This window comes from Trachinotus anak, unplaced genomic scaffold (genome assembly GCF_046630095.1).
Source record: "Trachinotus anak isolate AG129_WGS33_773 ecotype Australia unplaced genomic scaffold, CSIRO_AGI_Tana_v1 ptg000024l, whole genome shotgun sequence".
Classification (NCBI taxonomy): domain Eukaryota; kingdom Metazoa; phylum Chordata; class Actinopteri; order Carangiformes; family Carangidae; genus Trachinotus; species Trachinotus anak.
In genome coordinates this window covers 13,633,731-13,649,048 of record NW_027273875.1, presented here as the reverse complement: position 1 = coordinate 13,649,048, position 15,318 = coordinate 13,633,731, and the positions used below count along the sequence as shown (strand labels likewise).

General features: G+C 39.5%; 1 protein-coding gene across 1 annotated transcript in view; it reads left to right on the top strand.

Annotated features, from left to right (window-relative positions):
• The window catches only part of b3gat1b (beta-1,3-glucuronyltransferase 1 (glucuronosyltransferase P) b), a 29,417-nt gene that overhangs the window by 12,400 nt on the left and 1,699 nt on the right, over positions 1-15,318 (top strand). The window contains exons 2-7 of the mRNA XM_071461288.1: positions 4,985-5,247; positions 11,003-11,072; positions 12,568-12,710; positions 13,466-13,977; positions 14,128-14,424; positions 14,686-14,791. Coding sequence (XP_071317389.1) covers positions 12,599-12,710; positions 13,466-13,977; positions 14,128-14,424; positions 14,686-14,772 — 1,008 coding nt within the window. The 5' untranslated portion in view covers positions 4,985-5,247; positions 11,003-11,072; positions 12,568-12,598 and the 3' untranslated portion in view covers positions 14,773-14,791. The remainder of the gene's footprint in view (positions 1-4,984; positions 5,248-11,002; positions 11,073-12,567; positions 12,711-13,465; positions 13,978-14,127; positions 14,425-14,685; positions 14,792-15,318) is intronic.

Here is a 15,318-nt window from a genome sequence, read left to right as displayed (position 1 = left end):
CACTGCTGAGTGCACAAGGAGGGCCGATAACAAATTACAACAGATTCATTCTGGAGCATTGCCTTGACAGAGCTAACCTCATGCAGCAAGTGTGTGTGAGGAGGAAGAGAGTGGAGGAGTCTGACATGAGTCTACCAGGTACCTTCATCATCAAAGTCAGACTGAAACCAGCATGAGGCCGCTGCACCACATCACATACAGACGGCTTGTGTAAGATTTCCAAACATCATGATGTTCGACATCAACGTCAAAGCTTTCATCAGTATTACACTGGTAGTTTTACCATCGACTCCTTCAGAAGACCTCAGGGCTTCCCTGTTGTTCCTTTGCTCAACATCACCATCACCTATGGAAAAAGGAGGAAGGTCTGGGGTCTGACAATGATACAGGAAATAATATTCCAAATGTTGACTACTCGTCTTCCATGAGTGTTTCATTTAGACATGAGGAAATGGCAACCTGCCAACACACTTGTACTTCCAAGTGGTGCAGTGAGAGGAATATTCATTTTGATGGATGCCAGATGAGACGTGTGTGGGGGGATAGAGCATCACATAGTGTACCCACAGGACCCAATATTTACCCACAACATATAAAGCAATGTTTCACCATGCTAGCAGCAATAATGTCAGTTTTTATTGGTCCAGATAGAAATATATCAATAACTGTGGCATGGTTGGCCATTAAACTTTGTAATTCTCTGACTTTTCATGTTGTGCAACTATCAGGTCAAAATGTTATTTTTCACAACGCCTGCATGACTAACAACCCTCTAATCAGCCTCAGCTGGACTTTGTATTTTTAGCTAATTAGTAAATGTTAGTTTCATGGTATTAATCAAGACGTTAATCAAGACAGGTTTATGATACTCACATTTTGTTCAGCACGATAATCTTAACAAATAAACAGCACTTTTATGATTTTTGAAACCTGAATACAATCACCAGAAGTAAAAAGATTATGAACAACACCATAGTCACGTGACTTCAATGTCACCTCCACTATCCTTCCAACTTGTAGTTTGACTTAGCGCTTACCTCTTACACCTTTCCTTTCAGAAAGCTTGTCATCGTTTCCAAGAGCTCCAGTCTAAACACATCGAGGCTGTAAAGGTGGACTGATGATGACAGTTAACGTCCCGGACAACCTCTCTCATTTTGTCACTGGTTAGCTTTTAAAAAAGTAGCTTTTTAGTAAAAGCTTAAAAAGCTCATGAGCGGGTTACTTACTGACATGTTTTATATTGTAGACTTGAGCTTGTGTTAACCATAGACCTTATTTCAGACATCCAAACGACCAAAAACCTATTCAAAAAGCCCACTGACTAATTCCTGCAGCACCCTATGTAGAATTATCAGTCACAGACCCCTCCAACATAGAAAGGACCAAAGAGGGAGCAGGTTTCAGATTTTTCATTTGTAGAAGAAAGATTGTGTTATTACTTCTTTCAAAAGTTACTGAAGGTTTGAGACTTTAACGACTTTAGGAATGTCTGAAAATGTAGACGTCTGTGTTTTAAAGGGTCATCTCATGGTTGTGGTTTTGATGTTGTTTACTAGTGCAAATCTGATCAGAGCCCACAATAAAAAAACAAGCTTCTGAATGTGACCAAGAATGTCTAAATTAATGAAGTGCGTATGATCTGAGTTTCTCCTGTGCGGTTGAAGCCAGGGACTGAAGGGGTTGTGTGCACCAAGATGTGTATCTGCAGTACAAGGTAAGTGACACTTGCAGAGAGGGAGCTGTTGCTGTTGCAGTGAAGCCTCTAATTGTCACCCAGATGATTTTCAAAGGACCCAACACACTGGAAAATACAGGAGTTGTGCTTCACTGTGTTTTTTCTCCACATACACATCACTGTGTCCGTCTTAAGAAACTATTACATTTATTTGAATTTCAATGATTTGCATTTTAACAGGACACCTACGCTTCTTTCTGTATGTGACACCTTTGAAACTCATTAATGAACCGTCTGTCAAACACTGAATGGCGTTCCTCTGAGCCTCAGCACATGAACAGATGCAGACAGAATACTGATAGATTGATGGAAGTGATTAAATAACTTAAGTGTGAGAGCACGAGGAGAACTATCAGAGGATGATGTTAAATTCTTTTATGGTGGTCGTGCGACATGATAAAATGTCTGACCTGACTCTAAAATGTCTCTCAGTATGCCAAACATGTTGAGCTCTGTAGTGTCAGGTGAGGACACAGCAGCGTTAAGACTGGGGATACGGGACACTCTGAGACTAGTTGGGGAAGAGGTGTTGAGCTGAGAGTAAATGATTATTCTTTTACAAAGGTTCTGTTTACACGCACATTATTTCAAAAAGCACTGCAGCTCATAATGAGGCTGATACTCCTGGTCATGAAAGGCTGTTTATAAGCACCGTCTTATTCTGCTCCCTATTAACATACCCATGAATAAAGAGCAGAGGAAGGATTTTCTGGAGGAAAATGAGGCTCATGCAGGTGATCAGGTGCATACATATCTAAATAGTCTTTTTAATATGTAAGAAATATTCCAGATGATTGATTTGAATTATTCAATACTGAGATAATAATAAAAGAAATTAAATGTTAAATTGAGGTTGGGATGGTTTGCACGAGCGTAAGCAGAAGAGGAGAAGTAAACAGTGGAGCTAAAGGTTAAAGTTTGAGGACAAGTGCTGTTCCTTTCTCGCAGCCTGTTGCCTGACCCTGTTAGAAAGAGGAGGAATTTCATTTACCACAGATATAAACCAACCAGCTCATAGAAAAGAAAACTGGGTAATTCAGCATACTGCAGGCACAGTGTGTGCTGACGAGTCAAGGACATTTGTGTATAGAAATAGGAAGCAACTAAATCTTGTAGATATGCTCTTTGATATATTTTCAACATTTGCCTTAATGATTTGTTGGTCAGGGCAGATGAGTTCCACAACAACACACAAATACAGCTTTTATCACCACAGGTTAGCACCACAAGAAAGAACGAAGATTGTTAGCACTTTAACGTTAGCAAACTCCATGTTTCAGACATGAAGTAGCTTTGTTATTTATTTTTGCAGATCTCATTTTGCAGAGAAGAATGTAAGTCCAGTATTCAGTCTCCTTCCAGCTCTTTTTCAACGAGTCCTGAGAATGTGAATAATTTCCTTTTCTTAAATTATGGAGCAATGGTAATAAAAATGTAAAAATGTGTAATTTCATTTAGTTTGAGTTATTTCTGAGGGTTAAGAGTGTGAACAATTTTCCTTGCTTTTTGGTGGGTAGCTTCAATTGATAAGATTGTAGGAAGCGTCTTGCTTCAGCCTGAGCCTGTTCAGTCACGACTATATATATACACCGTTAAGTTAGTTGTGTTTTTTTGCTCTCTATATTATTTATATTTACTTTATTATGTGTGATGATTGAAAAATCAGCTAACACATGTCACTAGTTTTGTAGGTAGAGCTGATAAGAGTAGTTACTGAACAAACAGTACATTTGTACATTGTCAAACCAACACAATGTCTTAAAAGAGTCTAAAATGTCTTTCTGGTTAAAGCAGCATTCACAGGTAAAATCCACCTGAAAACAATTTCACATATAAGTTCACATGTATCTATATAATTTATAACACAGTAGTTTTGGCTTTACAGCTGGAAGGACTATGCTAAAATAAAACTTGTTTGGCAACACAAGGAGAGCGTGGAGTCAGTCACTAATTCACCATCGATGCACCAACTGAATTAGCTGTCATCTGATGATCATCAGTTCAAACTGAGGCAGCTGGCTGTGTCAGTCCATATTAGAGTCTGTTTAAATTCATTGTACGATTTGAACTCTCTTCATGGTGGGTTTTCCCTTTAGGATACTTCTTGCACAAAAGATCTTCAGACCCATTTTTTTAACACGTGACACATAATGGTTGACTTAAAATTGAAAATATATCTTTCACATCACAGATATTTTAACTCCATTCAGGTGTACAAGTTTCAGGGCTCTGGTATTTAGCATTTTGGCTTAATGTGACCCTTTAAACCTTTCTTAGCATCATTAATCTTATTAGTAATGCTATTCACACAGTTTTGGCTGAACAGGAAAAAAGCCCTCCATTATTCCAAGATGGTCACCCCCAGTGCAAGACTTGTAATCAAACCAGTTAAATATCCTAAATGTATTCATATACATTTGAATGTATTCATATATATATATATATATATATATATATATATATATATCTGTAGCGCTTCCTTCACAAGTTACAACAGACAACAGATTTCATTAACTTAAATACTTAGATTAATAAATTAGTGCGAATATTGTATTTTATTTAGATATAATTGCCAGTGGCTTTGCAGCTACATGCAACCATACGAATATCTGCCATGAGAAACATCTTTGCCACCATCAGAATACATTTATACTGGTCTGACTGGTGTACAGATTGATTTCCACTAACTTAATCTAAGCTTTAAAGGTTGTAGTCACTTCTCTAAACCATCTGCTACAAGCTGTACAATTCACTGCACTTCACCATCCTCTTTAATTACTGATGTGAGCTGCATTACCTTGCACACCGCCTCCTCCTCTCTATCTCGCTTCTTTTGATTGAAGGCATATTTTTACCCAACCCCATTATTAGACTTTTTAAAGCACAGGGGTCCATTCAGAATGCACTCCTTTCATATGCCTGTCAGGAAATGAGAGCAAAGTGAATAGAAATGTTGTTACTGTCTGACTACTGGACCATGTGACTTACATAGCTGTTTATGCCTCAGATAAACAACCCCCACATTATGCATTGCTCTCAATTTTTCAAATCCTGCTTCATCCCCAAGCAAGAATTCCATTTGTGGGGCTGTGACATTTTTTATGTGATTTATTCTATTGTCCTGAGTCCTCCAGCCATGGTGCCCCTCCACCCGTCCCCTTGCCATCAGCTTTGACAATCCCAGCCTTTGTTTTTGCAATGAGAAGCAGCATTCTTCCAGAGGGATGACCTCCTCTGTCTCCACAGGGGCTGGCACTGAGGACCCGACCCTACCCAAAGATTGGATAGCACCCGGCGGACGCTGTGAACAAAATCCGCTAGCTGTCACCTCAATCTGCAGCTCGTATGTGCACCAAACACGCTCTCCTTCACCAGGAAGACGACTTGATGGATCTGTCTGTTCATCACAGCTGACACATCAAGGCCCAGCACCATAACCAGCACCTTCATCATAAATACAGCACAACAGGATTAGACGCTGAGAGGAAAGTGGATCATCCTTCATTCCTGTAAGTAACACACTATTTACTATAATTATTGACTAAACATTGTATTGTATAATAGTCACTGTTAAGATATTGTCTTCTATGAAAAATAATTAACTTTTCCTTGGTCAAAAGAGCACAACTTAACGTTAAGCAGCACCTGCAGGAGAGAAGCAGAGAGAAAAAGTACTGAAGTGAAAAACCATTTCAGAGACATCTCATCCTTAAAATCCCTCTGCACCTGAGTGAACCAGCTGAACACTGAGGCTCAACTTTTACACCTTGAACCAGTTGAAAGGGGATTTTGCAAACGTATAAACACCATATTGAAACTGGAACAGTAATATATCAGATTACCTGCAGCTGTCTGTCATATGCAACCACATGCACAGGTCACCATAAGGATTTAAGAGATTAATTACAGTTGAGTGGATTTAGTAAGGACAGTTTGATTAAATAAAATCACAATATACTGTCTTTTATAATCTTCCTCTACAGTGAATTTATTTGCAACCATAAGTGATATTTCTGTCACTGACAGAATTATTAAATGTACTGAATTCAGAGAAATATCAGATTAATTTTATTTCCTGTGACTGTGTCCACCCCCCCACCTGGAGGACTACGGATGTGCATGGAGCTCCTGTGCTGTAATGAGGATTTTCCCCTGGATACAGGTTGGAGGGTGAACATGGAGAAAAAATATAGAGGTGTGGGCCATATCATGGGCCTGTTTCTCTTTTGTTCTGCACAGTGATTCAAGGCTTGTTAGCCTTTAAATGGAGGATCTTTCATCCGCCTCTCTTCAGTTTTCATCTGCCTCATAGCCCCTAGCAGCCCCTGCCATTTGACTGTCATTAGCACTAACAACATCAGTATGGATTTCCCACCTATTTATAGTTTTCATGAGCAGAGCAATACATTTTAAACAAGCTGTAAGAAGCTTTCGATCTTTTTAAGTGTTAAATGATGTTGGTACCACTTTATACTCATCCTCCTTCCACTCACTGGCTCTTTGATCTAGTCAAGGTCCATCATTAGTGAGCACTGGTTTGGAATCATTAGCCACTACAGCCAGCTCCACATGTCTACCTGCACTGATTTACCTCAACTTAGGGGTCTATTTTGTTATGGCTGCTTTGTCGTTCCTTATGTTTGGCTCCATTAAAATCCCAGATGGACAGAATGACACACCAAATTAAGTAGCTTTGGAGAAAACAATCACAACGCTGTACACAGCTAGATACAAGTTTACTGTGTAATCACAGCAAAATAATAATGCCAAGTATGTGTGTTGATCAGTTTTGTGTGATTTAAGCAAATTATTCTTCCCCCTGGCCGACCAGGTTGTTGATTTCTGTTTTGACTGGCAACACTTAAATAAGCTTCACAGTTCAGTGCTTGCACAGTAAAATTGCCATGTTTACGGCCAAGTTAGCACAGCTGAAGAAAACAATCCTTTATTATGCATCAAAATGAATTCATTCAGGCATTTATCAAATATAAGGTAAGAAACACCATAAAACCGTGAAAGGCTCATGGTTTGTTTATCTACCCTTTGTTATTCCTCCAACCTTAGAAGGTTAAAATCAAGATTAAAGGTCCCATATTGTATAAAGGTCCATGACTTTTTTGATTATAAAGCAGGTCTGTTTTCTATATTAATACTGTGATAGTGTCAAAGCCTCAGTCCACAGAGAAATGCACACAGCCTGTGTTCAGAAACTGAGCCTTAAAATGAGCCAACAGGACTTCTGTAACTTTGTGATGTCACAACAAAACAGTCACCACTCTCAGCCACGCCCCAAGCTCTGCCCACCTGGACCCACCATCCAGTGTTTTTATCCAAAATCTGCTATATCTTTATTTGATCACTCAGAAAACAGTGAGCCAATCAGGCGAGAGGCTCTGAGCTTCTCTACTGATTGGCTGACTGACCTGTTGTTTCTAAAGCTCCAGAGAGAAGTCTGAGAGAGGAGATGTAAAAGTAAATTGAGATGGTTTTTGGTTCTTAAAACTACAAATATATCTTCTTATGGATATCAACACTTCGAATAAAAAAAGTGTAAACTATGGGAACTTTAAGATTACTTTAGCAGTACAGCTGCATATTGCAGCTCCAGTCTTTGTTTGTCTTTGTTTGCTGACTCATCTATGCTCCTGCAGAGCTCATTAAAAAGGTGGCAGCTCTCCTGTCTAAGAGCAATCCACTGTCATCGCAACCAGATTTAACCTTTACCTTTAATTCTTCATCAAGCAAACAAATAACCCAAACTGGAATTATATACACTCTGTTTCCACTTTGTCACCTACATACATACTGTATATTGGCCACAAATGATACTTGTGAGTGTTAGAAAAACTGAATAAGGCTTATTTCTGATTTTCAGTTAATCAGTAACTGTGTGTCTGTTTATTAGATAACTGTCTTTACTTGTGCTTTCTTCATCATGTGACCATGTGACCCCAGTTATTTCCCCAATATCCTTTGATGTATGAAAATGTTAAGATAAGTGTTGGTGATGGTGCAACAACCATACTATATTCAGCTTTAAACATCAACCACATCAGTGGTTGTTGCTCTGCTGAAAATGAGGTGTCCTCCCTGCAGAAGTTCACCTGCAACAGATAATGAGCAGAAAATCATTAGGCCTGACTTACAGTTGAATTTCAACATCTTGCATCAGATCATTAGTCCTATAACACCCAAGTTGCACTAACTACATGAAGACAGGAATGACACAGATGCTTTATTCTAGTTCCAATTTTTGTGTATAAATCACTAATATTTAAATCAAATATTATGCAGTCACAGGTGCACATTTTACAACAGCAAAGGGACACAGCTGAAGATCAGATTCATCTCTGTCACACAATCCAAAATGGGACTGGGACATATCAATCAGATTCTAAATTTGTAAGTCTGCACAAAATTGAAGTACCTTTATCTTTTACATTGTTGCCATTTTGTTATACTCATCTTAGCATCATTTTGTAAGCTATCATTGTTTTAGGAAGGCAGGAATTCCCTAAATTGTTTAAGGCAAACAGACATTGGTGGAAATAGGCTGCCATTATCCCAAAAACATTGATCAACCAACTTTGTCGCATTACATGAGTAAAATCCTTATTTGGATATAGATACTGGGCGGTTGGATGCAACGCTTTCTATAAAGATCACGGTGAAAAAGATTTGCCACCAATTCTCTGCATCAATATATACCACACAGCTACAGTATCTACAGTATTGTTATCGGGTCCACAGTGTTAAAAATGTGTTAAAGCAAAACACAAGTGAGTGGATGTAGCTCTGAAGAGAAAGTCTTTAGTGCAGATATCCAGACAGCTGCTGCTGGTTGCAGTACGACACGTGGCCTGCAGTAAAATCTGTGATCCAGTCAGCATGTTGACTGTGATCATGCACCTTCAGGACACTGCGTTTCACTGAGTTTGATTGACAATTAGAATAGTGTTTCATTGCAGCACATCTGTCAGGAAGATAGTGTGGTTAGTGTTTCTAATTAATTAACTCCACCAAGAAGGTTTTGTTTTTGTTCTCCTTTGTCTGCTCCTGTGTTTGTCTGCAGCAGGATATCTCAAAACCATCTTAGCAGATTGCACATTTTATTCAACTTTGAAGTGTAGTCACACTTTGTTTCCCCTGGATTCAAACTGATGCAGCATTATCAATAAGTTACTAACATTTCTGCAGCGTACATAGATTTTCTGCAGCGCTACAGTTTTTTTCTCCTATATTAGTAGTATCTTCTCAAAATTTTGAACACATTATGCAAGTGGAACCAAATTAAGAAAACAGATGCTCATATCAACTCAAGCAATGCTGCTAAATGTGATGACATTTTACCTACAGCTCATCCGTGCACTGTGCAATATTCCCTGTATAGGTACAAACATCTGCATGAATGTCTTCCACAGTACACAGTACACAGTATACTATTAGTATCTGTGCACTGCACATGTAGATGAGAATGCATCTTTCCAAACTATTTTTCACTCTTTTTTTCATCTCATGTCACAGTTCATCTCACATCTGTTTGTTGCTTGCAGCCATGACACTAATTCACATTAAAATGGGAATGCAAAATGTTGAGGAGGTGGAGAGGGAGTCGTGGCTTTTCAACATGATGTGCATGGATAATTAGCTTGTCTATATCAATGACATGCTGTTCAAACATGACCCTATTAAACCCGCCCTGATGTGTTAATTATCTTGCACAACCTTTGATCTCAGACTGGGGTTGATCCTTTTTAATCAAGGATTAATTATGTCTAAAGAGTTGTGATTAACCAGCAGAGGGCCTGTCTCATGAAGAGACAAAAGCACATAGAGTGGCTAGAGCCTGTGCCATTGTGACCACAGATGTCTGTGGTGTACATTCAAGACTATAGATCATGTGGACTGCAGGAAACAGCTGACCTAATGGCTAATCAGTAAGCTAAGTATGAACATGCACACGCAGGTACATTGTGTGATATGTTTTGGTAGAGAACTGCCCATGCAGCCAGCACAAATATCAGCTGTAAAACTGTAATTATCTTTTTAATTTCCTGCTTCCAGCCTCAACTCCAGTTACAATAATTCAAATTTAATGCCTCAGTCCAACAAGCCACCATCAAACTATATTCTATTATGTCCAGTATTTAAGATGATTGTACTTTATCACCACCCTGTGCCAATATAACTTCTACTTGATTTGGTTTTGTGGGACTCATATTTCCACTGTGCAGTGATGTTTCACATCAGATTTTCAATTTTGTAAGTTTTTCTCCATGTTTGTATTCTCACCTCCACTAATACATTTTAAATCACCCATGAGCACATTCTGCATGTGCAGTTAAAATCCTTCAGACGTCAGATTCAGATTTATTTGTCATGTCATGTACATAATAAACACTTTGTACACATGGGAGCGAGATATTGTTCTCCTTCAGTCAGGGAGTCTGACAGAGACACATTAAAGTTCAGAAACACATATTAAAAACAGGCCCACATACAGTACAGTATATTATATTATATTTGAACTTTGATCCAGAGCAGATCCACTGGAGGGCAGAACCAAAATATGTGACATAATAACTCAGTGTCATCATTACAAAATCAGCACATGGGAGGCTGTTCAAGACCATTTGTATGAGATAGTTGTTTTGTGGTTGAAATCCTGCACAGCAATTTAAATTCTTTTTTCCTCTGGAAAAAAAACCAGATAAGGTTGTTATTGTTTTTTCCCTTCTTACACCAGTTTTCATTTTTTTAACAGACTGCAATTAGTTTCTTTGACAACTTACCACATTCATGTTTCCTTTTTTGTAAAAAGGGTGTTTGTACTGAAGTGACCTGTCCATCAATTCCTATCAGCTGTTTGTACGACATTAACTTACTATTGTAGTGGTCGTCATGGCCATAAAATGCCTGAACCTTACTGCTGTAACACAAATGACTTTTTGTAATGAATCATGTCAGTCACACAAATAATGTAGCTAGATCAGCTGCTTCAGCAGTGGATGAAAAAACATGGCACATGTGTTCTGTAAGTCGCCAGGGACCCAATCACTGAATCACAAGCGTTCACACTTTATAGCATTTCTAGTAACCTCAGCCTGGACTACGGATGTTGATCAGCATGCAGGTCACTTGACCAACAGAGCAGCTTCAACACATTTTACAACAGGAAATGTTCTTTACAAATCTGCATTGTTGTCCTGAGACACATGACGTGCTGTCAGCTGAATTATAATCCTACATGTTTTCTGTCTGCAGGGATACTCCACTGAACCGATGCAGCTTCCTCTCCTCCAGGTCTGACCATGTGTACCGGCTATATTCTTAGGTAAGACAGATAAAATTAACTGCATTTGTATACAGTGTGTTTTTATCCAAAGAGGCTTTCTATTTGCCTTTCAGTCACACACACACACACACACACACACACACACACACACACACACACACACCATGATGGCACCGTGCAGGCAGATCTAACCATTGGGATCTATTTGGAGTTCAGTGTCTTGCTCAGGGACACTTCAACATGTGGAAGAGCTGCTATAATTTACTATTAACCTCATCTGCACTGCTCCATCAGTGCAACAACAGAGTGATGTTTATATTGTTCATACTCACCACTCTACTGCTGAGTTTGTAATGTTTCCATACTCTGATTAAACCCAGTCATTTTGTCTTTGCTGTACTCCTGGTTGACATTGAACTATGGTCAACTCTACATTTCCTGATGTGTCCTTTTTTCACAATAAAGGCAGACCTATAAAAACAAGGCTGCAAGACTTAAATGTGAAAATTCCGAAAGAAGTTTCATTTCATTCAGGGAAATTTCCTGTAATGATGGAGTTAAGGAATTGGACATTGTACAGAATTTACCAAGTGAACAGATGAACATGGGTTTGAGTTTGCATAAACTGGGGGACTGGAGGGATTAGAAATAAAGGCCTGGTTATCTCTGCCTATGAGGTAGATAAAACCTACTATTTGAAACATGAATCAGACTATGTAAGATTCAACTGAACCCACCTCCGAGTGAGTCAATAAAGTCTGTCTCTGTGTCAAGTGATTACAAGCAGAAAAGGGCCTGACCCTTTCAGCCACACTGATGCCTTCCTCAAACCATTAGCTCAAATGTTCCCTGTAGTACACCAGTATGCTTTCAAATGAGACAAAAAGAAAGCTCGGAGCAGTATTCTGACCTATTTTCTGTTTTGCAGCAGTTCCAGCAGGATGACACTGCTTCTGAACTAAATGCCTCCTTCCTTGTGGTGTGTGCCTCGCAGCTACAGCATGGTGTTCAATAGAGAGCCACCATGTATGGACCTCAAAATGCAATTCACATGATTTGAAAATTCAATAAAGCAGCTCATCCATTCAGCTAAAGAGAGGATGCTAAATATAACACTAAAAGCAGCAAATGCTTCCTTTAAAAATGATGGAGTCTGGTGAACGACACTTTGAATTTCTTCAACCTGTATCTGTCTGTCTTCAAACATAATTATACAGCTCTCTATAAGAATTACACATTTCACTTAGTTCCACCCAAAATAGACTATAAGTAATTATAAAAGACAAAATAAAAAATAAATAATTCAAGAACTATATCAATAATTATGTGAAATAATTACATATAGCCTCTGTATATATATAAAGAGATATAGGTCCAACAGCATTTAAAACAAGATTTCCAAAGATTCTAATTTTGCGAGCTTGTTGTCTTCTGGCAGATGTAAAGATGGTCATTGGAGAAGCTGCAACACCTCATTTCACAGCTCTCTGTTTCTTATGATTGTGCACCACATCATGTGTTACATGCCTCACAGGTAGTGACATGACTGAGGTCTGACCCTGGAGATGCCGAAGAGACGAGACATTGTCGCCATTGTGTTGATTGTGTTGCCGTGGACACTGCTCATCACCGTCTGGCACCAGAGCACCATCACTCCTCTGCTCGCTACTCAAAAGGGTAAGGGTACAGTTGATCAAGTGAGAACAATCTAAAATCAACAAAATGAAGAAAACTAGATGTGAAAAAACATTTTTGTTAGCTGAAATAAAAAATAAACAGAAACTGTAGTGTGTGTTAACAAAACGTGCTAAAATAAACTAAAAGGTTAAAGTAAATGTCTTTAATTTCCATCTCTGTCAGTTTATTTCATACAAAAACCTGGTATTTTGGGTGGATATGAAATCTGTCTTCCAGTTGTGTCAGAAGGAGCAGTAACTTACAGCTGATTGGTTCTCAGTGTACGACCATACGTGTCCAAAACATTCACTGCATTAATATCAGGTACAGCATGTGAAGTGTTGTATTGTTGCTGCAGCACCTATAACTCACTTAGTTGGTTCATCTAAATGAACTGAACCTATGTTGGGTTTGTTGGGTTTTTGAGTTTTTTGTTTTGTTTTTTTTTTTCTCAGATTGATCTCAGAAACACAATTACTCACATTTTTAAAACACTTTGTACTTCCAGCTGCATCTTGTGTCAACTGTTAACAATTATTACAAAATATCTCGCCCCTGACAAATTCTCCATATTACAAAAAAACTAAAACTAACACTAAAACAAATAAAAACTAAACTAAAATTAAGAAAAAAACCCCAAAAAACCATAAAAAATATAATTGAAAACAAAAAGTCAAAATGAAATAAAAACCGATGAAACTATTACAACCTCGGACAGCACACAGACTCATTATAATCATTTTCCCTCCTGCTAGATGACAGACGTGATGGTCGCTCCAGCTCCAGGAACCCTTTTGCTTTCAAGGAGTCATGCTCACTGCAGAACCGGGACATCGTGGAGGTGGTGCGCACTGAATACGTCTACAGTCGGCCTCCACCCTGGTCCGACTTCCTCTCCACTATCCACGTCATCACTCCCACCTACAGCCGGCCGGTGCAGAAGGCAGAGCTGACACGTCTGGCCAACACCTTGCTCCACGTGCCCAACCTGCACTGGATCCTGGTGGAGGACTCTCAGAGGAGAACCACTCTGGTCACCCGTCTCCTCCTGGAGACAGGGCTCAACTACACCCACCTCAATGTGGAGACACCTCGGAACTACAAAGTGCGCGGGGACACCAGGGACCCCAGAATACCACGTGGTACCATACAGAGGAACCTGGCCCTGAGGTGGCTCCGGGAGACCTTCAGCGTAAATAACAGCCAGTCTGGAATTGTCTACTTTGCAGATGATGACAACACATACAGTCTGGAGCTGTTTGAGGAGGTGAGGAGACACATCTCAAAGCTTCCTCCTCATCATTTCACAGACTTCCTACTTGTGTTGTGTGTCTTTAATTAAACCTACATTTCAGGATTTATTTAAAATGACTCACTCCAGCGACCTTCTCTCTCTCTCTATGTCTCTAACTACCAGATGCGTTCCACCCGAAAGGTGTCAGTGTGGCCCGTGGCTTTTGTGGGTGGCCTTCGGTATGAGTCCCCTAAAGTAAACACCCTGGGCAAGGTTTATGGCTGGAAGACTGTATTCGACCCACACCGGCCCTTTGCCATCGACATGGCTGGGTTTGCAGTGAATCTGCGCCTTATTCTGTCCAAACCTCAGGCTTATTTCAAGTTGCGTGGGGTGAAGGGAGGATATCAGGAGAGCAGTTTATTAAAAGAGCTGGTGACTCTCAGCGACTTGGAGCCTAAAGCTGCTAACTGCACTAAGGTAAGAGAAGGAGTCTCTCTGTGATTTGGCACGCTGGTAGTGTAAGGAGGATGTGTCTTGTGATACCCAGCTGTCATAACAATTTGTTCTTGAAATCAGTGAACTGTCAGCTTACAGCCAACCCTTTACACTTACAGTTCATTTAATATAGGCTACACTCTGCCTCTGGACGTTGTGTAGTACGTCACACAGCATTTGAAGCCAAAATTTCTGTAATAGTATCTCATCTGTTCGTTTCCATCCCTTTCTTCTTACACCCAGGTATTAGTATGGCACACACGGACAGAGAAGCCTGTGCTGGTAAATGAGGGCAAGAAAGGATTTACAGACTCTAACGTGGAGATATGACATACTTCATCTGACACAGGTAATAGCACAGATTTAGAAATGCAAATTACAGCCTTTCCACGCAGTGATTATTTTGGGGGATGGATCAGAGGGGAGAATTGTAGCGCATAGGTGCATCATGAGACACGGACGTTACTTAGATGTCTGACCTTTATATAACACGTTTACAGGATTGTCTCCTGCAGTTTGTGATGAAAAGTTAAACATTTCTGTTTGGTTATCGCAAGTATTTTTAGCCATGTTAACAGCAGGTCTCTATGGATGGAAACATTGGTCTATCAGTCAGATGTCACTTTGGTCCAGACTGAAATGTGTCAGTAACTAGTGGATATATTGCCATGAATTTTTTTACAGGTGCCCAGAGGATGTATCGTATCTTATTGATTTTGGTGGTCACCTGGTCACCTTATGTTTTTAGTTACACGTTTTTACAATTGTTGGCTGGATTCCTATGAGATTTGGTAGCATATAAGCATCCATGTTCCCTTCAAGAGGAATTGTTATCACTTTGTTTTGTTTTTCCTGTCAGTCAGTACCAAGTCAGAT